Source organism: Oncorhynchus nerka, linkage group LG11, assembly GCF_034236695.1.
Source record: "Oncorhynchus nerka isolate Pitt River linkage group LG11, Oner_Uvic_2.0, whole genome shotgun sequence".
Lineage (NCBI taxonomy): Eukaryota > Metazoa > Chordata > Actinopteri > Salmoniformes > Salmonidae > Oncorhynchus > Oncorhynchus nerka.
In genome coordinates, this window is record NC_088406.1 from 48,229,120 (window position 1) to 48,253,403 (window position 24,284).

General features: G+C 44.9%; 2 protein-coding genes and 1 pseudogene across 3 annotated transcripts; 1 reads left to right on the forward strand and 2 right to left on the reverse strand.

Annotated features, from left to right (window-relative positions):
- The first annotated feature begins 1,285 nt into the window (after positions 1-1,285).
- On the forward strand, positions 1,286-11,113 carry LOC115137045 (SH3KBP1-binding protein 1). 2 transcript variants are annotated; one of them, XM_029673057.2, is made up of 17 exons: positions 1,286-1,493; positions 1,835-1,888; positions 2,063-2,108; positions 2,221-2,294; positions 2,405-2,463; positions 2,579-2,659; positions 2,755-2,925; positions 4,634-4,724; positions 4,838-5,028; positions 5,178-5,293; positions 5,510-5,597; positions 5,749-5,865; positions 6,321-6,509; positions 6,755-6,910; positions 7,035-7,316; positions 7,422-7,554; positions 8,440-11,113. In XM_029673057.2, the coding sequence occupies exons 1-17, from the start codon at positions 1,438-1,440 to the stop codon at positions 9,083-9,085; spliced, it is 2,550 nt and encodes an 849-aa protein (XP_029528917.2). In that variant the 5' UTR covers positions 1,286-1,437; the 3' UTR covers positions 9,086-11,113. The 2 variants fall into 2 exon arrangements, with proteins under 2 accessions (XP_029528917.2, XP_029528918.2); XM_029673058.2 differs by having other exon boundaries at positions 1,287-1,493; positions 6,339-6,509.
- Positions 11,114-12,087: 974 nt separating this feature from the next.
- LOC115137046 (estrogen-related receptor gamma-like) lies at positions 12,088-19,124 on the reverse strand. The gene is made up of 7 exons (XM_029673059.2): positions 18,758-19,124; positions 17,986-18,407; positions 16,442-16,558; positions 15,565-15,675; positions 15,295-15,456; positions 14,852-15,121; positions 12,088-13,073 (listed from the first exon to the last, which is right to left on the reverse strand). Exons 1-7 carry the CDS (start codon positions 18,814-18,816, stop codon positions 12,829-12,831), a joined length of 1,386 nt encoding a protein of 461 aa, XP_029528919.1. The 5' UTR covers positions 18,817-19,124; the 3' UTR covers positions 12,088-12,828.
- Positions 19,125-22,684: 3,560 nt separating this feature from the next.
- The window catches only part of LOC115137047 (latent-transforming growth factor beta-binding protein 4-like), a 90,345-nt pseudogene continuing 88,745 nt past the window's right edge, over positions 22,685-24,284 (reverse strand).

Sequence of the window (24,284 nt, forward strand, 5' to 3'; positions counted from 1 at the left end):
CCTCGGTTGCAACACTCACTGCCAAGTTCCAACGTCAGCACAAGAACTGTTCGTCAGGAGCTTCATGAAATGGGTTTCCATGGCTGAGTAGCCGCACACAAGCCTAAGATCCCCATTCGCAATGCCAAACATCGGCTGGAGTGGTGTAAAGCTTACCGCCATTGAACTCTGGAGGAATGGAAACACGTTCTCTGGAGTGATGAATTACACACCACCACCTGGCAGTCCAAATGAAAAATCTGGGTTTAGCGGATGCCAGGAGAATGCTACTTGTCTGAATGCATAGTGCCAACTGTAAAGTTTGGTGGATGAGGAATAATGTTCTGGGACTCTTTTTCATGGTTCGGGCTAGGCCCCTTAATTCCAGTGAAGGGAAATATTAACGCTACAGCTTACAATGACATTCTAGTTGATTCTGTACTTCCAGCTTTGTGTCAACAGTTTGAGGAAGGCCCTTTGCTGTTTCAGCATAACAATGCCCCCATGCACGAAGTGAGGTGCATACAGAAATGGTTTGTCGGTGTGGAAGAAATTGACTGGCCTGCACAGAGTCCTGACCTCAACCCCATCGAACACCTTTGATATCAATTGGAACGCAGACTGCGAGCCAGGCCTAATTGCCCAGATCAGTGCCCTACCTCCACTAGTGCTCTTGTGGCTGAATGGAAGCAAGTCCCCACAGAAATGTTCCGACATTTAGTGGAAAGCCTTACCAGAAGAGTGGAGGCTGTTATAGCAGCAAAGGAGGGACCAACTCCATATTAATGCCCATGCTTTTGGAATGAGATGTTCGACGAGCAGGTGTCCACATACTTTTGGTCATGTAGTGTATATACTGACCAGATCATATGCATTATGTCAAACGTTGATTGTAGCCTACTGGGCGGCAGGTAGCCTACTGGGCGGCAGGTAGCCTACTGGGCGGCAGGTAGCCTACTGGGCGGCAGGTAGCCTACTGGGCGGCAGGTAGCCTACTGGGCGGCAGGTAGCCTACTGGGCGGCAGGTAGCCAAGTGGTTTGAGCTTTGCGCCAGCAACCAAAAGGTTGCTAGATCAAATCCCTGAGCTGACAAGGTAAACATCTGTTGTTCTGCCCCCGAACAAGGCAATTAACCCACTGTTTCCGAGGCCATCATTGTAAATAAGAATTTGTTCTTAACTGACTTGCCTAGTTAAATAAAAAATAAATATGCTGTAAAAACAGTGATTGGGTAAACTGCGCCTGTACTTTGCACTCCAGAACACCTGGTGGCGCCGTGGCGATGACAATTTGGTTGTTCTCGACTGTCAGACACCACAGTAAGAGGTTCTGCTTTCAGGAACTTGCAGCAGAAACAATTATGTGGCTAACGTTGTCTTTGTCTAAATACTTATTGTGATGGATTAACTCAATTATTTACTTTGTGGGCAATGCATGAACATTCCCACATTTTAAAATATGGCTAATATGGCAAGGACCGGAGACATTATCCATTTAAACGTTGGAGGAAAAAGGTGAGGACTGGGATTACTTTGAATAGCTAGCTAAATTACCGCCAGCAAGCTATTGTTGGTGGGTGGATGCTAACTAACGTTAGCTATCTAAAAGTTGCTGGCTGGCTAGCTAGCTATCTAGGTTGCCAGCATGTAACATTGTCCTAAGTTAGCAAACTAACTATTCATAGTTCAATATTTTTCCAGCTTAACGATCTCTCTGACAGTAACGTTAGCCACTGACTTCACAGTGCGGCTAGAACGTGCAACTCTAGCTAGCTAAGGTAATGTTCGCTTGCTAACTTCTTAATGGTCTTGAACATGATCAAACTATGCTCATTTGAGTGATCGTGTTGTTTCAGGTTCAGCACCTCCAAACAGACATTGGCATGGGTCCCAGACTCCTTTTTCTCAAGGTAGGTAGCTATTTATTTTGAAACATAGGCCAATGCCTTTATTAAAGTCTCACAGGTGTCTTCATAATGACTCACTCCAACTCATTCATTACCTGGACATAGTAATGGCATATGGTCATTTGCTGTAGACCTTACTAAGTGACGCTAACTAGTGAGTTGTGTTGTCTCTGCCAGTCTTCTAAGTGGGAGGATCTCAACCTTGAAGGATGAAACTGGAGCGGTAAGTTGTGATAGATGGACTATGTGTATATATAAAACTATTGGATAGTGGCAACCACTTAGGCCTACATATAACACATTTGTAATGTACTGCTGAACTGTATCTCCCACAGATCTTCATAGATCGGGACCCATCTCTCTTTACTCCCATACTGAGCTTCCTGCGCACCAAAGAGTTGTTTCCCAGGTGCTGATTCCTCTGGTTACATTCGTTTACGTTTAATAAGTCAAATATATATTCAGCCGTGATGGTAAGTTGTTTTCCCAAGTTAGATTTCTTAACCTTTTTCTTTTTAGGTCCATAAATGTGCACCTGCTCATGCATGAAGCGGAGTTCTATGGAATCACGCCATTGGGTAAGAACATGGCCAGCGGCTAGTCAAATACAGCTGTGAATGAGAGGCTGTCTTTCTTTCTTTGTGTGGGTGTGTCAGTGTCTCCACCTTGGTTACTTTTTTTTCTCTTCCTCAGTGCGTAAGCTGCAGCTTTGTGACGAGCTGGACCGATCCTCCTGTGGAAACGTGCTCTTCAATGGCTATCTCCCACCTCCAGGTAGGCTGATCTACTCTAGATTTGACTTCACTTCAAGGGCAGGCAAAGTGTGTGTGTTCGGTTTGATTTCCTGATCATCTCCTCCTCTGGACCAGTGTACCCGGCGAAGCGGCGGAACCGTCATAGTGTGGCGGGGCCTCAGTATATGGGTGGGCGTGCCTTGCCCATGGAGAGCGCTCCAGTGAGACGCAGCAACACTATGCCACCCAACCTGGGCAACGCGGGCATACTGGGTAAAGCAACGGTGGAGGAGAGGATAAGTGGTGGTAAGGCCTCGGACTCACATACACATTCAACATGCCCATTTAACATACTCATTTAACATGCACATTCAACATACTCATTTAACATGCACATTTAACATACTCATTTAACATGCACATTCAACATACTCATTTAACATGCACATTCAACATACTCATTTAACACGCACATTTTTACGAGCATTTTGCTACACGCCGCAATAACATCTGTGTAAATATGTGTGTGACTTGTCAAATTTGATGTTGAAAATGTGCAGCAAAATGCTTATGTGGTAGTTCCCTCGACAGTGCAGTACAACCAATATCAATAATAACAATGAGAGTCAAGTAAAAAAACAACAAGTAATAGAAGAGGTAGATTCCATTTGTCACATGCATTCTATCGCTTAATGTTTAAACTGCCTTTTTAAAAAAACATTTTTTCCCCGTTAAAACGGTAAGAAAAAAATGATAAAATTCCACGTCAATTCACAATGCAGAATAATGGTCCTGTTACGTATTTATCACCGCTAGAGCTGGGCAATGTAGTTTTATCTACCGCAGTCATATACACTTGAAAGCGCCTCGGCTACGGCATGTTTGTTTGTCTGGGTACACTACGACTTTTTAAATGCCGACACGAAACGTTCTCTGGAGATAGTTTTCGAAGCACCGCTGAATGGGTATTTTACTTGTCTGTAAAGGAATGCCGCTTCTGAAGCGGGACTAACGTCCATCACTCGACAGCTGTCAATCAAATAATTTCGAGCTGCCTGCGCACACACACCACTCTCTTAAAAAAATCACTTTAAAGTTGGTTAAATACCGTGACTTACCAAGCCATTTAGTAAAAAGAAAACCCATCTTCCTGTAGGAATCTACTCCTAAGATTCAGTATTTTTGGAACGAAGGAGTTAATTACTAGGCTACATTAATTCAGGCTATTGTTCATTTAGACCGTATGCAGGCCATATAAATTTTAAATCTGCAGCTGGTAAAAGTTTGAGTAGCCAATAGCCTACTAAATGAATACAAGCAATTTTCGCAGCCTATAGCCTATTCAATTCTGGGAAATGTTTATTTAAGTTTCAATTAAACTAGTTGGTTATCTAACCCATATTAAATGTCAGGGTATTTTGTTATGTTGGCTATAGGCTTTAATTTGGGAATTGGAAGTCTCTTTTTCAAAGCAATTTGAGTTGTCAAGTGTTGCTTTGAAAATAAGAAGATAGGACTATCATTCTTAATTCATGGCATGGTTTCATTTTATCCAAATGTTGAATAGAGATGCAGACAAACTCATTCATGCAGGGAACGGGGAATGGCCTAATTGTCGATTGCTCTGGAGTTATAAAAACAATCAAATAAATTGATCGAGTCAAGGATCAGCTCTCTTAATAATTCTATGTGGGTGGGTCGGGTTGCAGAGAAAAATCTGTCCTGATGTCGGATATGGGGCGGGGCTGGCGCCGAGCGAGTGTGGCTCCAAAAAAAAGGACTGTGTTGTTTATGTGTAAGGGGTTGGATGTGTGGGGAGTCGGTGCAAACCGACGCAGATCGTCTCAAGGTGCAGGTCTGTGCACGGAGACAGCTAGGGTTTAGAGTGAACCGTTGGTGGTCCCTGTATTGAAAAGTAAACGCTCTAACCTGGAGCCATTTTCTTTGTTAAGGGAATATCAAAAAGGAGGGTTCACATTCCTCCACGCCTGTTCCTCTTTCCCTTCCGACACAGCTCAGCTTGCAGACCCAGGCATGGTCCGCATCATCTGTGGCCACCACAACTGGATCGCTGTGGCTTATGCCCAGTTTGTTGTTTGTTACCGGTAAGAACACGGGACTTCTGTGTACGATATCACAGTGTCATATGAATCAGTCATTTTTTTGGGGGGGGTAAGGACAGTCGAGGGTGTTAAACGGCGCCGTCCTCGTCCATCAGAGTGAAGGAGTCTACAGGCTGGCAGCAGGTGTTCACCAGCCCCCGCCTGGACTGGGTGATTGACGGGGTGGCGCTCAACGCCAAGGTGATAGGCGGCTCCCTGGGAGACAACGACAAGATGGTGGCCGTGGCCTCGGGCACAGAGATCATCCTCTGGACTATCTGTCCCGACGGCAACGGCAACGAGATAGGTCAGTCTGCAAACGGATGAACTCGCAACTCTAAAAGTAAAGTTTTGTTTGTTGACTTTAGTATTTTAAGAGACCACTTTTCTAGGTAGTTGTGGGTGTTTATGTAAGGGCCGTGCTAATAGGTCTCCGTTGTACCTGCTTCCCTCCAGGTGTGTTCAGTCTGAATGTCCCCGTGGAGGCTCTCTTCTTCGTGGCGAACCAGCTGATTGCCACCAGTCACACAGGGAAAGTGGGAGTATGGAATGCGGTGACCAAACATTGGCAGGTGAAGTTGTGTCCAAACATTCTGTAAGAATGTCACGTTACCAGAACACATCACATTATGTGTAGTAATAATGTATGTGGTCCTTGCAACGCCAGGATTGTGGGTTCGATTCCCGGGGCCATCCATGTGTAAAATGTTGCGTTGGCTAAATGCGTTATATTATATGTGTATTGTACATCAGTTGTTCATGTTTTCCTTTTGTCTTTCCGTTCTCAGAATCAAGATGTGGTTCCCATTAATAGCTATGATACTGCCGGATCCTTCCTAATTCTAGGCTGTAACAATGGGTCCATATATTATATAGGTAAGGGAAGTCATCTTTTCTACCTATGACGCAATAATGGAAAACTATTCAAATAGTTTTTCCGTATAGAAGAATGCAGTCACAAGTTGTTTGTAGTATATGAATACACTTGTAAAGTATAGACCTCTCATTGACGCGATCTTGGCAACAGATGTTCAGAAGTTTCCGTTGAGGATGAAGGACAATGACCTCCTAGTGACAGAGTTGTACCGCGACCCCACGGAGGACGCCATCACTGCTCTCAGTGTCTACCTCACGCCCAAAACAAGTATGTCTGCCTGTTTTCGATTTTGAACTTCACTGAAATTAATAGCTTTTCCTGCGTTTTATTTTTTTATATATATTTTAAAGGATTAACAAGTATCAATTAGTCAATCGTGGTTATTGGAAATTCAATCTTAATAGATGCATGGTGCTAAACAATCATTTTCTGAAAAACTTGTTTGCCATTTATGGTCAGCAATGGTCATTTTATAGGCATTATAATTGTATAGGCAGCTGGCAGATTTTGAATGATTCCTGGTGGCATTTCGCTAACTCTTTCCACTGATCTTTAACCTAACCTCACTTCCCTAACATGAACCCTAACTTCAATCAATTTCGATCCTAATGCCTCACCTTAACCTTTTTGGGTCTGTCGGCTGACTATCCACTTCCATTTCTTGATATGCACGGTACATCACACAGCATGCGTTGAGGCTAAAATGGTGTATGGGATAAAAGTCCCCAATGTGTCATCAGGCGACAGCGGCAACTGGATCGAGATCGCCTACGGGACCAGCTCGGGCACGGTGCGGGTCATAGTGCAGCACCCGGAGACCGTGGGCTCTGGGCCCCAGCTCTTCCAGACCTTCTCAGTCCACCGCAGCCCCGTCACCAAGATCATGCTCTCTGAGAAACACCTCATATCAGGTGAGAATGGTTGGCCGGGAGCCTCCACCTTCTAGGGGTGATTGTTCATTTTTCGGCGTTTTCTACCGTCTCCGCTAATGAAGCACATTCATTAATTTAGCTACATTTCTCATTAGGATCGATCGATTGATGTTTGGATGTCGGCTGACACAGCAATTACGTTAAACATTGACGCTGCTGACAAAGCAGCAAGATGGGCCCGTCATGCAGATGTTTGGCCTAACCCTTTTGTGTCGTGTTGTCAGTGTGTGCAGACAACAACCACGTGCGGACCTGGACGGTGACTCGCTTCAGGGGCATGATCTCCACCCAGCCAGGCTCCACCCCCCTCACCTCCTTCAAGATCCTCTCCCTGGAGGACATCGACGGCCACGGGGGCTGTGCTGCCGGCACTGAGATAGGTGAGCAGACAGGTGTCAAAAGTGGACACTGGTTTTAAATGTTACATAAGAAGTGAACATTTCAGAGATGCAAATGGGGAAAGGACTGCAATGGTCCGTACCGAGCGTCGCTCCTCTCTAACAGGTCCGTATGGCGAGCGAGACGACCAGCAGGTGTTTATCCAGAGGGTCGTCCCCGACACAGACAGACTCTACGTGCGCCTCTCGTCCAACGGGAAGAGGGTGTGCGAGGTGCGCTCTGTGGACGGCACCTCCATCACCTCCTTCATGGTGCACGAGTGCGAGGGGTCCAGCCGCATCGGCTCCCGTCCCCGCCGCTACCTCTTCAGTGGCCACGCCAACGGTAGCATTCAGATGTGGGACCTGACCACCGCCATGGAGATCGCAGGGAAAGTGGACATCAGGGGTAAAGACGACCCGCGTGGCTTTTTGTGTTTACTTTTTTGTTGTTGTTGCTTTTTGTTAAGTGATGTGTCATAGACATTGGGTTCTCTGTCTGGTTGTCCCTCAGCGCTGGGCGGCCCCACAGAGGAGGAGCTCCTGGAGCTGTTGGACCAGTGTGACCTGGCTCTGACCCGTACGCCCGACATGAGTCCCGCTGCCTCCTTCACCCACTCCTCCACCCCCCGAGCCTCCACCTCCAGGTACACCAGCCACCATTGGCACCTGCTACATGTCCCCATACAGCTTCATATGTTAACTCACTGATGCTCTCCCTTTTTGCAAGATTACATATTCAGGGCATAAAATGAACACCCGCCACCCACCAAATGCGGGTGGATTTAGGTATTGGCGGATAAGAACGTCTACTTCACCAGCCATGTTGGGGGGTGGTCAGTTGGCATGGCTCTACAATGTGAGAATTACATTTGCGTTTGTGAATAAAAAAATAGTCAAGTATGAGCATGTGTGTGCGAGTACAGTATTTCTGCTGTTTAGTTTCATGGCTGCCAATCGCACAAAGAAATAGGAATCCTACATTCCACCTCACGCAGCAACAGCTTCACGCACTGTGAGTGAATCGCTGATAGATTCATTCTTGGAGGTGCTGGCACAAGCATAAAGGGTGGTCTAATTTGCTCAAGTTAGCAAAGTGAGCCTTTGTCCTCGTGTTCACATTGTTGTTTTCACAAGCGCAGTTGTTTTTCAGTGTTAGCTAAAATCTGCTGCTTCAACTGATAGTGAAGAGACGCTGTCGACGCTCTGTCCTACTAGTCACATCCCAAAACTTACAGACACACGTGACATGACTCCAGTAGCCCACGGTAGCCTCGGTTACCACGGTAGCCTTCCACCCTTAGAGGGGCAGCTGAACAGTTTGTCTCATCTGATATTTTGGTTAAAATAAAAAATGAAATGAAATTGAGCAATATACCACATTAGTTCTTACTAATACATTACAAAGCATGTTTCTTTTGTTGTAAAAATAATTTTGGCTGGTAAAAGAAAATCTGTGGGCTGGTAGATTTTTTTTTCATCTACATGCCACTGATCATATTATTTCATGTTTATCTTCTCTCTCTCTGCAGTTTGCAGTCCCAGCTGAGTGAGAGCTCCAGGGAGCGCGGGACCAGAGGAGGTGTGAGCAACTCGGGTCCCTTCTCTGGTAGCCTGCCCCGTCAGGCTCCTCCGGTGCCCCTCACCAAACCCCGGGATATGAATCTCTCCATGGTGGGGTTGGGCCTCCAGCCCCACCAACTGGGTCTGAGCCAGGCTTCCCTCGGCAGCAGTGGCAGCCCCCGGCCCAGCCGCACCGCCCTCCAGGACAGAGACCGGGACGGTGGCATGGGGTCTCTGCGCAGGGGCAGCTTCGTGGAACGTTGTCAGGAGCTTGCCAAGGTCTCGGACTCTGCAGGAGGGGCTGAGGTGGGCACGCGGCGCAGCCTGGCCGCATGCTCAGAGTTGGAGGCTAGACTGGGCCTACGGACCCCCGCCTCTTTCTCCATCCCCCCTGCAGCCTCTCCCGCCTCTTTATCTTCATCACTGCGTCGGCCACAGCCCACCTCACCCAGCCCTGTCCCTTCTACAATCGTTAGTCCAACCCGCTCCCAGACCCCCGTGTTACCTCGTCGAGCTGACACCTCCCCTACTACAGAAGCCCTGCCCCCTGAGACTGCAGCAGCCACCCCAGAGAGCTCCTCCCTGTGCCCCCCACCAGTCCTAAACCCCCTATGAATGAGACCAGCTTCTGACTGGCTCTGTGATGTATGAGTGAGTGGACTAACAAAGGATGCGTTTTGTGTTCCTGAGCATGTGCCGTTTAGTGACGGCACCTATTGTAATATTTATGGACTTTTCCTTGTTTAGCATCAAGGATCCATATCAAATGTCATTCCTCTGTTTTCAAAAAGGCCAGCTGTGACGTAGGCAAGATTCGTATACAATGTATCCAAATGGTCAATGTATTGGTGATGCAAAGTATAACTCCAGCCATGTATGAATGTGTTCTGTTGCATTTGGTAGAGCAGTGCATTTTATTAAATTACGCTGAACAAAAATATTAATGTTACATGTAACAATTTCAGAGATTTTACTGAGTTACAGTTCATATAAGGAAATCAGTCATTTAAAATAAATTCATTAGGCCCTAATCTATAGATTTTACATGACTGGGAATACAGATATGCATCTGTTGGTCACAGATACCTTAAAAGAAAGGTAGGGTTGTGGATCAGAAAACCAGTCAGTATCTGGTGTGACCAACATTTTTCTTGCGCAGCACAACTTCGCATAGTTGATCAGGCTGTTGATTGTGGCCTGTGGAATGTTGTCCCACTCTTCAATGGCTGTGGGGAGGAGCTGGTGTTTGCTGGGAAACTGCGTCTGGACCAGGCCCAGTGCAGAGCGGCCGGACTCTCTGACCTCTACACCGCCCTGAGACAGCTGACCACCAAGTACCAGCAGATTGGCAGGAACTGGAACACGCTGTCGTACACATCGATCCAGAGCATCCCAAACATGCTCAATGAGTGACATGTCTGGTGAGTATGCAGGCCATAGAAGAACTGGGACATTTTCAGCTTCCAGGAATTGTGTACAGATCCTTGCGACGTGAGGCTGTGTATTATCACGCTGAAACATGAGATGTCAGGATAGCACGACAATGGGCCTCAGGTTCTCGTCACTGTATCGTGTTGCATCAGTGTAGGCTGGTGGGAGAAAGACAGGCTCATTGTAATGGCTGGAATGGAATAAATAGAACCGTATCAAATATATGGAAACACATGTTTGACTCATTTCTATTCATTCCATTTGAGCCATTACAATGAGCCTGTCCTCCTATAGCTCCTCCCACTGTGCATTCAAATTGCCATCGATAAAATGCAGTTGTGTTCGTTGTCTGTAGCTTCTGCCTGCCCATACCATAACCCCACCTCCACCATGGGGCACTCTGTTCACAACGTTGACATCAGCAAACTACTAGCCCACACGACACCATATATGCTGTCTGCCATAGTTGAGACTGTGATTAATCTGTGAAGAGCACACTTCTCCATAGTTCCAGTGGTCATCAAAGGTGAGCATTTTCTCACTGAAGTCGGTTACGATGCCAAACTGCAGTCAGGTCAAGACCCTGGTGAGGATGATGAGCACGCAGATGAGCTTCCATTAGTCGGTTTCTGATAGTTTACGCGGAAATGTAATTATTTGGCTGTGCAAACCATAAGCCGCCTCCAACGTCGTTTCAGAGAATTTGGCAGTACATCCAACTGGCCTCACAACGTGTAACCATGCCTCCACATCTTGGTCCTTCAACTGCGGGATTGTCTGGGACCAGCCACCCGGACAGCTGATGAAACTGGATTTGCACAACCAAATAATAACATTTCCGCACAAACTATCAACCGTCTCAGGGAAGCTCATCTGTGTGCTCTTCGTCCTCACCAGGGTCTTGACCTGACTGCAGTTCGGCATTGTAACCGATTTCAGTGAGAAAATGCTCACCTCTGGTAGAGAAATGAGCGTTCAATTCTCTGGTGGACGTTCCTGCTGTCAGCATGCCGATTGCACGCTCCGTTAAAATTTGAGACATCTGTGGCATTGTGTTGTGACACATCTGCACATTGTAAAGTGGCCTTTTCTATTCCCCAGCACAAGGTGCACCTGTGTAATGATCATGCTGTTTAATCAGCTTATTGATACACCTGTCAGGTGGCAGGAATTTTGTGGATATTTGAATTAAAAGGGAATTTTTCAACCTCATTCTTCAGCACCAAACCAGAGTCTACGTATGTGTCTATGGTTAAAAATATTTAAAAAATGCTCTGACATCACAGTGTAGGATTAAAGGGAAAAAACTGCGATTTTCAAAACCTGCAACGAGTCTCTAGCCCAAGGGAGAGTATTTCCTTGCTCCCCACGGTGAACCTCAGTGTTTGAAAATCACTGTTTTTAAAATGGTTAAACTTTTGATGATTTGGTTGAAAAGTGGTGAAGTTGCCCTTTAAGAGAAATGTAAAGACCTGTAGTAGTCTTTACCCAACACTGGGTTCCACCATCACGGGCTTGCAGGCTGAAGTGATGTATAGGCCCACACCTTCTAAACTTTTCTGATATCCTCTACAGATTTCTTTCAGTCTTCTTGTTTTGCACTACTGTTGGCTCAAATGAATCAACAAGCCTACTGTACACGCAGTATCAACAGTGGTGACTGTTGAAGAGGAAACGATGGAGAATCTATAGATCAATGGTAACTTTTATCGTTCATGTTTCGTTACATCTGACCGACTGACCATTCTTTTTCAAGTCGTCTTCCAGATCGACCCAGTGCCTCACGTACCTGTGTTTTTCTATCTTCCCCAATGGGTTAGGAATTGTACGAAACCAAAGGTAGTCATTATATCCCATGTTTTTGTACATTTCATTTAGATCCTATTTTCTGACTATAAAAAAAAAAAGAAACCATATTGAATGGAAATGTACAACATTCAATGTTATGTCTCTGTACAAAGTATATATGTCTGTCCATTAACTAACAATAATAGTAATAATTTTGGCAAAAGTGGGATTGCTTTATCAGCAGTAAAATGTTACCCAAGGATGCTGAGTGCATTTCATATACAGTACCCTCCAGTTAGTCACATATCTAGCTTTTATGGCTGTAATTTTCTAATCTGGTCTTCATTAATCGAATACAACTAACTAATTACAGTGAGCCTACTTTTTGGCTCAACATGAAACGCAATGTTCACACTGCAATGTCTGTCACACTCTATAAACGCATTTAGTTCCAAAATCATTTTATTCAAAAGCATACGTGCTAGTATGAAAGCAGTTCATGTCTTTGTACAGCGATCATGTAATAAATAAATACATAAATAAAATACAAAATGGCGTCGCACCTTCTTAGTACAGTATGGTAAGGCAGGGAAGTCAGAAGAATGTGCTGTTTGTAATGATAGCAGTACTAATAGTTTGGTTCAGCCTGGCTAACTGCTTGGAGGCATTTGGCTATGTGGTCGCTAGCTACCAGAAAGCATTGTCAATAACTGTAGTGCTATTATGTTTTCACATGAGTAACGTCCTTTCATATTGACTGAATATCATGGCTCGAAAATCGCCATGATATAAGAAAACATTTCTACATACTCTCCTCTGAAAAAGTACCTCAAAAATATGCTATACTTGGGACCATTCAGTCTTTATCGCTGAAGCGTTATAGATTGCACGAAGTTTACAGTGAATGCAGTCGCCGCTAATGCGGGAACATTGCCTTTAAATTTCAATCACACTTTAGCGTTGAACTTCTGCGACACGGATTGAATAGAGCCCTTGACTTATAAGTCAGTCTTGTTCCATGACACCATGGCTTGTCATAAAACTGCGAACCACCAAGCCCTGAACTTCTGACCCCTCAACAATGGGGCACCTGGTTAACGTTTGTGGGGGCCAATGGGAGGTTAGGTGTAGTAGAACAGTCATATTTTGGCGTCCAGCATCTCCAGGAAGAGTTTGTGCATGGGCACGCGGCCCTCCAGGTGGAGTCTACAGAAGGTGTCCACGGCGCGGTTGGCAGTCTGCCGGAGCAGGGGAAGGGTCATGAGAAGCTTGCCTGCCCGGTGGAGCTCTGCTGTGTGCTGGGAGCTCTCGTACTCCTGCAGGGCCTCATGGAGTCCGTCCTGGAACCGCTGCACTGCCTCCGCATTCTCCAGGTTCTCTGCATCTGAGCGGGGAGAGACAAGGTCAAGCGAGGCCTGTGGGTGTTTGGGTGTGTTTTGGCATGACAGCATGTCAGATCCCATTGTCCACCTCATTTGTTTCTCCATCGAGGGCTAATGGACGGGCCAAGGTTAAGTTGCATGCGGCCAACCCCCATTTTTCCTGAAAGGACTGTAAATGTAAAAACAAATGCTCCCCCCTCTGATCCTTCTAGCCACCTCAGGCGGTGTGACTGCCCCGGTGTGTCTGGCTAACGCAGCCAGACTCGCCAAATGGATTTCTGAATTCCTGTGATAATTTGCGGGGCAGATGGATTTATTGATTAGGGCTGAGGGCAGAAGCAGCCTTCTCACTGTCGGATATTGATCAGTTTTCACTTGCTGGGGTCTGGGGAACAACAGCGGGGAGGGGAGGGGTGAGAGAAGTGGGTGTTGGAGAACAGATTTGGCAGAGACCTAGACCTCCCCTCTCTCTGTCATGGGGATCTGAAGAGTGCCAGTTTATACAGAAGTAATTGAATAACTATTATTCAACTAAAATGCATCGATAGTTGTCGCCACAAAAGTATGTAGTATAACATGAGTTCACAGAATGACCCCTAACAAACAAAATACAACGTTAGTCATATCAAATGTATTAATAGTAGTTAAAAATTGGAATTTAAGTGGAGGGCTGATACTGACTTGGGTAATGCTGTGAGAATGTCGTTGCTAAAATACGGGACCCGTGAGGGACGTTTGCCAATATGGGGGGCTAGCCACTCATTTATTCCCTGACAGCTAGCGGCTTTTCAAGTCATTGACCATCATTTAACAGGCTTGCCCTGCTAGGGGACACTGAACCTGGAGAAAAAGTGTGTTCAAGGACACACCCCGAGGGAAAGGCACTGTGGATCACACTTTAGGGGCTTTATTCAGTCCATATCGCCGAAGCGTTAAAGATTGTGTGATAGAAATGTGAAGGTAATTGAGCCGACATATGCAGCGCATACCGTGAATACAGTCTCCGCTAACGCGGGAACATTACCTTTACATTTCAATCACGCTGCAACGATGAACTTCCACGATACGGATTGAATAGAGCCCTAACTCTCCCCACAGTCCTGAAGGAGTGGCTGTATGTCGGACTGCCTGAGGATGGTGTAGTAGATTTAAAGCTGAATTTAACACAATTAATTATTGTACACAGTAGCCAGGCAGGTTAGATAGTAGCATATATTTTTGGTAGTTCAGCCACACTTATAATGCTTTCTAAGAGGGATTGTACAGTGGCTTGCAAAAGTATTCACCCCCTTGGCATTTTTCTTATTTTGTTGCCTTACAACCTGGAATTAAAATAGATTTTGGGGGAGTCTTGGAATCCCACAAACTCAACCTAATTGGTTTGGGATGAGTTGGACCGCAGAGTGAAGGAAAAGTAGCCAACAAGTGCTCAGCATATGTGGGAACTCCTTCAAGAAGGTTGGAAAAGCATTCCAGGTGAAGCGGGTTGAGAGAATGCCAAGAGTGTGCAAAGCTGTCATCAGGGCAATATAAAATATATTTTGATTTGTTTAACACTTTTTTGGTTACTACATGATTCCATATGTGTTATTTCATAGTTTTGATGTCATCACTATTATTCTACAATGTAGAAAATATTACAAATAACGAAAAACCCTTGAATGAGTAGATGTTCTAAAACTTTTGACTGGTAGTGTACGTCTCTTGAGTCTGCTCTGTCACAACTGACAACACCAAACTACTGATAACAGATATCCAGTGCATGCCATGTAGTTAGTACCGGAGTTGGCGAGGGCCATAGCCTTGAGAGTGACCACCTCCTCTTGGCTCAGGTTCATCTGCTGGTACTTGGTGGTCAGCTGTCTCAGGGCGGTGTAGAGGTCAGAGAGTCCTGCCGCTCTGCACTGGGCCTGGTCCAGACGCAGGTTCCCAGCAAACACCAGCTCCTCCCCATAGCCCAGAGACTGAAACACCACTGACAAGACCAGTGTCTCCATCCAACCACTCTGCAGCAGGGCCATCTGGTCCACCAATGAAAGGGCAGAGAAGCCTGGAAGGGCAAATATGGAAACGTAACACTCCATAGGTTCTCACAGTTTAAAACGTTTACCTTGTCCATTTGTACCAGTGTAAAATGGCATTGCATAGTATTTTTTATTTAACCTTTATTTAAGGGACTCATGCTTATTTAACAAGACATACAAGAACAACAGAAGTGGGTACCTGGGATATGCTTTGCCCAGCCAATCATGACCAGGAGTTCCCTGTTTAGGAGGTCACACAGCGTCAGCAGGGCTTTAAGGTTGTCATCATTGGTTGAGTTGTCAGGCGTGGCACACAGGGGTGCTGGCTCTGTCAAGAGAAGCTGGGAGATCACTTTGTTTCCTGAAAGAGGTCAAACATATATTAGTAATGTACTCTTATGTACTCCCGTTTGTGACTGACACGGCTCTTATTGGAGTGTGTGAGTGTTGCACGACAGAGGGTACACACCGTTGGACTTGACAGGGTGTGTGTCTGGGGCCTTCGTATAAAGAGAGAGGCCAGAGTCCCCCCTTCTCTTGTACTTCTGACGTCCTCCTCTGACTCGGTCCATGCGAACACCTGTAGTGACACAAACACGATTATCAGTGATCATCATGTTTCCTCATTGATTGATCCTCAATCCCCAAGTCAAGAACAGACAAGGGAAGGTGCACAGTGATAATAGATAGAGCCATGGCCACATGGACCTCTATTCCACATCAGGTAACTGATGCAAATACAAATACACCTTATGGAACAGCGGGGACTGTGCAGAGAGAGGCACACACACACACACACACACACACACACACACACACACACACACACACACACACACACACACACACACACACACACACACACACACACACACACACACACACACACACACACACACACACACACACACACACACACACACACACACACACACACACACACACACACACACACACACACACACACACACACACACACACACACACACACACACACACACACTACACACTACACATGATAAGACACGTACTCTACACACACATACACATGGGTTTTGTATTGTAGATATGTGGTAGTTGAGTAGTGGCCTGAGGGAAATGTAACGTCATGTAATATTTTACATTTGATATAACAGCCTTAATGTTGCTGGACCCCAGGAAGAGTACAGTATCTGCTGCCTTGGCAGCAGCTAATTGGGATCCTTAATAAATACAAATACAAAAAGAGGTTGAGTAATTTGAAACTCTACTTCAGGCTGTACGTGCTCTGTGGGCCTGTACGCTTAAGCATGTCCATTTATTGAGCCAAGTGATTCCATTGAGATGAGTTGGTCATCAAGTCTCACCTTCCTTCATCATGCCGGCACGCAGGCACTTCTGGAAGCGGCACGCTTGGCACGACTTCCTCCGACGCTTGGTGATCTCACACTCGTTCATCACAGGGCAGCTGTAGTCAATGTTACCTGGAAACACAGAAAGCACAGCTCTGTTTACACCCCCTGGATACTTGAGGTTACCAGTCAGCAAGGCCAATGTCGCAATAATGTCATCCAAAAGGTGATACTGCATTTTACAGTATCTTTTTTACAGTGCATTATTGATGCTTAACTTTTCATTCAGCCTAAAGGTGAAATTGTCATGCTGTAAAACAAAGTGTGTGTTTAGGGGGTGTGCCACCATGGCTGACCCTTGCCATCTGGTGGTTAACTGAGTTTCACTGTCTGTGGCACCATGAAAAAAGTCAATTGCCTCTGTGTTCGCTGGCACCCTGAGCTTTCACACAGCAATCAATAGAAGCCCAGACAAAATACAGATATTGATTGGTTATTTCACACTGAGCCTAACTCCCACCACAAGTGTTATAACGTTTGGCCTCACACAAGACAAAAAGGGTTTTAATAGAGTATTGACTAATTTCTCCCACCCATCTATACCCAGACAAGCGGGTCTGGATCTGGGGGTGATCTAGGGGCCAAGGGCCCTCAATCAATGAGCTTCCCCCTAAACCCCCCCCTGTCCCAAGAGGCTCTGAGATTATTTTTTAACAGGAGATTTAACAGGAGAATTTTCAACAGGAGATTGGCACCTCTTCAGATTGCCTTTCACAAGAAATGTAAATGTGGTGTGTGGTGTTTTAGGCACAATAACACGTTTATCTGCATGTTCACACTTTGACGGCCACTATTGCTAAAAGAAGGCATTATGAACATCCACTTTTGATATATGAGAATAAAATAATTAGATATAAAGTCATTTTCATTAAACTGTAAGCATACTTGAAATTAGGCACATAGTAAAATATTGTTGAAAATCAGTCATTAATGCATCAGGCGTCACTAGATCAATATCATGCGTCAGTTATTTTGGAACACTTGAGCAGAGAATAATCCTCTCTAGTTTCAGAGAGCAAAAATCCAATATTTCGGATTCTATTAAGAAATCAGATATCTATGGCAAGACGCATCATTCACCCAAGTTTCGTCAAAATCGGACCAGTGCTGTCTGAGATAGGCCTGTCGCGTGTGACGAACGTACGAACGGACGGAGACAGATCCACAGATTTCATCGTGGGGGACAATAAATCATTTCTGGGGCCATCAACCAATATGGAGCACATTGAGTCTTCACACAAAAATCAATCCCATAGCTGAGTCTGCGGCTGACAGAACTATTGGAAATCTGTGTATGCCGCAATCAGCCTCATTTGCGCTTCCCCCTCTAATAGATTATTGATTATTTTATTAATTAAAATCTAGCCAAGAACTTCGTCATGTCCTAAATGTATCACACGTGCACGCTCGCACACAGTGCACGCAACACACACCATCACAGACGGCTTGATTTGATGTTCTATCCGTTTTTTTGCAAAAACGTATACACTTTTGTTTACCTTGAATTGTCCTCTTGAAGAAAGCCTTGCATGCCTCACACGACGCTACTCCGTAGTGATATCCTGATGCAAAGTCGCCGCAAACTAGGCACAGCCTTTTAGGTCCAGGGCGCAGAGACGATAGGTAGTCACATTTGAGGATGGAGTCAACGTGCGCCGAGAGCGCCAAACTGCGCTCCGACCAAAACTTAGCTGCGCCGCTAGTGTCCGGTGCTGCGCTGACAACGCTGCCGCTGCTGCTCGAACTCGGGGATTCCGGGTCCATCGAGTGACCCTGTGAAAATAAACTGTATCCACTGCTGTCCGAGCTTGGACTGAATGGCGTGGTGCTGTCCAGGGCGAAGGTAGGGCTGGGGGGATCCGTCTTGTTACATGTATCATCTGGTGACGGGGCGTCGTCGGTGTTTGAGGAGACCAACAGGCTGATGGCACAATTGAAATGATCATGACAAAAATATAATCTCACTGAAATAATACCCCATTGTGGATTCTGTGAGCTGCTACAATAACAGTGTGGCATGCAGACCCCAGGATTGTCTGCCACCTCAAGGACCACCACCTCTATTCGTGTTCCCAATGGAGGAAATCAACTTTTGCAATTATTCTACAGACACATAATAACAAAAAAACTAAATTAAGCCTTATCTGATGCTTTAATTAAAACAAACACAAATGAACAGCACACAAATGATGGCAATCAGATGAATGACCAATAAAAACGTATCTATGATAGGAATGGCAACAAAAAAACATCAATCTCAATGACTCTTACTGGTTGTGCTGGCTGAGAAAATTGACGTTTTCACTCAGGCAAAACCCCTTTAGATCCATATCAAGGAAGAAAGTCTCAAGGAGATGTGTCAAGGTAGTAATAGTATTCTAGTATCCTGGTTTGGGAACCAACGGTATAGAGATAGTGACAGAGGGAGGACTCTTGAGACAAGAGCCAAAGTTATAGCGGCAGGTTTATTTAGCTGAAGTCCTGTGTCATTAGAAAGGGGCGGGGCCTGGCGGACTAATCCTTGACAAGCACTGAACGTTTGTTGATGGTTTCATTCTCTTCTCACTTATGTTGTGTTTTAGCATACATATTTACATATTACACACAAGCTAACGTTTATACATGATACACTCGTCAACATATGAACAAGATTTGTTAAAATAGGATTTTCACTGTTCCCTCTTTGTGACAAAGTGTTATCAAAGTGAGGTGATAAGATGACACGTTATTGCTTATGACACTATGTCTGTTGGTTTTGCTCAGTTGTCATTAAATGCATTTTTACTAGTCATTTTTTCCATTGCTCGTCTGTGTTCCAGACTCCTCTCTCCCTCACCTCTGTCATTGTGGGACCAGCATTTCCCTTGTGCTGTTTGGTGTAAACAGAGAAAGCACTCGGACCAGACTCACGGACACGGCATCCTCTTTGCTTCCAGGTATTTGTCTCACATAGCCCCACATAGGCCTCTCTCTTTGAAGTGAGTTTGCATGGTTAACCTGTGAAAGTCAGGTAAAGTGAGCTAGAGCGAAAGTGAGAGGCAGGCAGGGGGAATTAGAACAGACCGGAAAACCAAGGGATAGAATTAGACTAGATAAAGGGAGTGGAAGGAGGGAGTGGAAAGAGAGAGGGGACTCTTACTTGGAACTTGTCAGTAGGTCAGGTACATGTACAGGACAGGGCTTACAGCTGGTGAGAGGGGAGGGGGTGATTAGGTAGGAGGGTTAGGGTGGCTGGAGGGTGAGGATTAGGAGCCATCCATTGCCAGTGCGTTGGCAGGGGTGCTGAAGCAGCACTTTTGGACAACCCGGATGTGTGAAAACCCTGTGAGGAGCTAGAATATCCAAATCCAGTCATCAGACACCCAAGCCCTGTTTATACCTGGTGTTAACATGGGTCCTTTGTCCGGATCTTGGCTGTATTCTGATTGTGCACACATTTCCAGAAATGTGTCTACCCATTTTAATATGTTTCTGTTATCCTTCTACTGTGTCTGCATTGTGACCACATTTCCTGGTCCCTTTTATGCAAACTATTTCACAGCTATTCTTTCAAAATAATATGTATTTATTTATTGTAAGAAACATATTGATGTAATTGATATAATCATTCAATGGGCAAAATAATTACGATTTAAAATGTTTCTATGTCCAGATCTGTCTACACTTGTAAGATATTCAGACACAATGTGTGTCTGACTACCTCCGGAGGTGGGCAGGATGATCTGATCACAATCAGATCACAATGAGTCTTTTGATGGTCTTACACCTGTCCAAAAATGTGGGCACAATCAGAATGTGGAAAAGATCATGACAAAGAACTCAAGTTAGAGCGAGGCTTGGCTCAAGATACCCTCTTCACCTGAATTACAGCTGGATCCCAGTAAGTGAGCCATTGCGGTCATCAACACTTTGAATTGTGTACACTGTTCCAAAATAGATGATCAAAAAAGAAAAAGAATGGAACTTATAGAAAAAGACAAAGCAATATATTTGCATATTATTTATCCAATACACCATGAAATCATATTTTTGTGGCTATTCCAAACAAATATGATTTTGGCCAGTTTCCTGATATATTTACACATGGTAATCCACCATCTCCAAATGATTTGGGATGAAAGGTTCCCACAGTGGACCACTGATGCGTTTTCTCTTTTGGCACACATTCCCTGCCCTTGTCATCCCCCAGCTGTGAAATGTATTACAGCGCAGCAGCACACTGACCCGGTTCTGACCACAGTAGGCCCCCAGTACAGGGAGATAGGATTACTGTCTAGTCTGACACTTCTCTTATTCCTCCTCAGCCCTAATCCAACAACGGCTGCATCAGCAAGATGCCCCCACCCCTCTCCCCACACGGACACACACACAGAGAGAGAGAGAGAGAGACTCAGTTGACCCTGTTAACACAAACAGCACCATCAGTGCTCGTGGGTGAAATCAAGTGATACTGTAGCTCCCTGGGAGTGTACTGAGGCCTGGGACCAGTTTTCATGCTCTGTCACAGTACAGGTCAATGGTACAGACAGGACTAAACTCTCTCTCCTTTTCTCTCTCTCTGTGTGATGGAGCCACTGTTATCTCATCTGGTCCCTGATTCCATATCATTACATAGTAACAGGCTTACATTGTAACACAACTGTAATACTACTAATTTTATAGCCTGTTTATAAGGTACTCTTACTGCTTTAATGGTCATTTAATAGAGGCTCCATAGTGACTATGTGTTTTAAGGCTGAGTGAAATACACTGAGTGTACAAAACATTAAGAACACCTTCTATTTCCATGACATAGATTGACCAGGTGAATCCAGTTGAACGCTATGATCCCTTATTGATGTCACTTGTTAAATCCCCATCAGTAAGAGTCGATGAAGGGGAGGAGACAGGTTAAATAAGGACTTTTAAGCCTCGAGACAATTGAGACATGGATCGTGTATGTGTGCCATTCAGAGGGTGAATGGGCAAGACAACACATTTAAGTGCCTTGAACGGGGTATGGTAGTAGGGGCCAGGGGCACCGGTTTGTGTCAAGAACTGCAACGCTGCTGGGTTTCCCCCCGCTCAACAGTTTCCCGTGTGTATCAAGGATGGTCCACCACCCAAAGGACATCCAGCCAACTTCACACAACTGTGGGCATTGGAGTCAACATGGGCCAGCATCCCTGTGGAACGCTTTCCATGGTCCGACTAATTGAGGCTGAAGGGGGGTTCCTAATGTTTGGTATACTCAGTGTAATTGCAGTATACTCAGTGTAATTGTGGGCTATATTTGTAATAAACAACGGATAAACAACAAAATAACAGCAAATTTGGTTGTGGCTGGTTATTGGTAAACACAATAATAATGAGGCATTACAATTACTCTGAAGCTGCCACTTACAGTATCTGCCAGCAAGTGGTAAGTGTTAACACCGGTCTTCCAGTCATTTGGGCCAGATTCAGGGTAGGTGATAAGGGGAGAGAACAGACAGAAAAAGCAGATATTCCGCTAGCACTTGCAATCCGCAAGAGATAATTAAGTACGAAGTGAACCTCTTTAATCAGCTTTCGTAGTGTGTGGTGGAGAAGGATTGGCCTATAAAAGAGATTAGACATGGGATCCTTATAAACACTACTGGGAATTAGGGTTCGAGTGGCAGGTAAATGGATTAGAGGCCTAGCCACAGACCATGAGTGAAAGAGGTGGAAACTGCTGTTATGACAGTGCAAGATAGGGACAGTGATAATGATGCTAATCCAAATTAGCCTGGCTACCCACACTCCGGCCCAAACGCTACTTCTCCGCAATGAGTCTGGATCTGAGTACCTCTGCGACCCTTCACCAAATGGGAACACATTCTGATTGGTCCAAAAACCAATAGGTTGAGACAAAGCTAGAACACATGCGGCGGTTTGAAAATGTGTCATTGGCATTTGATACTCTGATTGGTTAGAGACGATCCAATCGCTGATTGCTTTGTTTTCTACAACGCCCCTTGTGTGCCCCTCGTCACCACAAAGTATGTAGCGAACGACAAAACAGCGGAATAATTTAGTTTAAATCGTCAGGCTAAATCAAAATACTGTGTTATACCTACACCACTGGTTTACTCCCAATACTGAACCAGCTTCCAATATGTTACTACTTTATAACAACTACCTTGTAAAGTAAAAGTGTATACGTTTCTGTCACAATGAATGAGATCCAAAAGCCACTTGGAATGGAAAGTGTGCAAATATATTTTCAAATAGTTTTCATAGCAATAATGATAAAAAAAATCACTGACAAAACAATGAACAAATTCCAGAAACAAATTTTAAAAATGTACAAAGTTGTGAGTAAAAAGTACACAAGAGCTACGTCATCCACAAATACAGTGCATAGTGTTACACATCTCTAGGTGCTGAAAGGTGGAAATGCTTTCGGGTTTGTTTCAGCTTGTGAACTACATCAGGAAGTAGGAACATTTACAGAGAAGGTTCTACTCACTGAAACAGATCCCATTTGGTAAAAAAGTTCTCAATTGTAAATATGTACATGGTATTTTATCACGGATTGTGTTTTGATCACATAAACAACATTTCAAATTGTGAATACAAAGTCAACTATCTTATATCAGTTTTCAGGTACATTCGATTCTCATGAAAAAAAATAAAAAAATCAAAATTGGCTACAAAAGTCTAAAGAAATAAAATGTACAGACACGTACGTCAGTGATGTGTAGCTTCCTCGTCCGCATTTCTATAAAATAATACAAGTTATCATTACATAACAGAGCAACTTAACTTTAAACAGCATAAATTAATACAAGAAGCAATCACAAAAACAAACACCGGCGGGGTTGTAAAATCAACAAATGGAGAGAAATACAAGTCACTGACATTTTAGAGTGACAGACATTTGGTTCAGCGATGTCGTGATGTTGCTGTGTTTTCTGTACATTCCAGCTAAAGAGAACGTTCGTTAACAAAACATCCACAGACAGGGATTCTGTCTTAGACAAAGGCTCTGCTCGTCTGTAGCAGTAGCTTGTCATTATTTGTCTTAAGAGACTACACTGGCCCCATTCAGTGGTTCTCGTCTGCCTCAGGGTCGAGGCACAGAACACAGTGTGTTGATCACGATTGAGCTCAAAGTGAGCCATCTCAATGGGCCGGATCCTACCTTTAGATACGTGTTCGTATCGTTAGGATTCTGCACAATGTACGTTAACCTCTTTTTCACCACTACGCATTTCAACATCAAAAGGAAAGGTTTGGCGAATGGACATATTTATTTACCTGCTTTATAATAGCAGTCTCGAGTGTATGTGCTTGGTTGAGCTCATGTGTATGTATAATGAGTTGTGTGTGCTTGTGTAGAACTCAAACCGTATTAATATCAGAGTTCTTTGGACTCAAATCTCTCTCAGACACTGTGCGTCAGTTACGTCGGCGTTTTCTTCAGAGAACAACCCTCTCAGCTTTTCTCTCGGGTCAGAAAATGGACAGGTACATTCGTGAGCCCCTGACCGAGCCTGTGGAGGCCAGAGGGAACACTTCCCCGGTAGCAGATAGGACTGATGAGTGGGGGAAGACAATGTTGAAAGTAGTAGCTGTGTTATGCTGCCACACAGTGGTTGGGCCTCCGGGACATGACGTAGCCCCGGTGGCACACACAACGATAGGAGCCGTCTGTGTCGATGCATCGGCCGTTCGCACACGCGTTGTCAGGATCCACACACTCATTGATGTCTGGGCATAAGAAGCAGAACAAAGACACAATTGAAAACACAAGCATGTGAATCAGTGAACGTCCAAATGTGTATACAGTGCA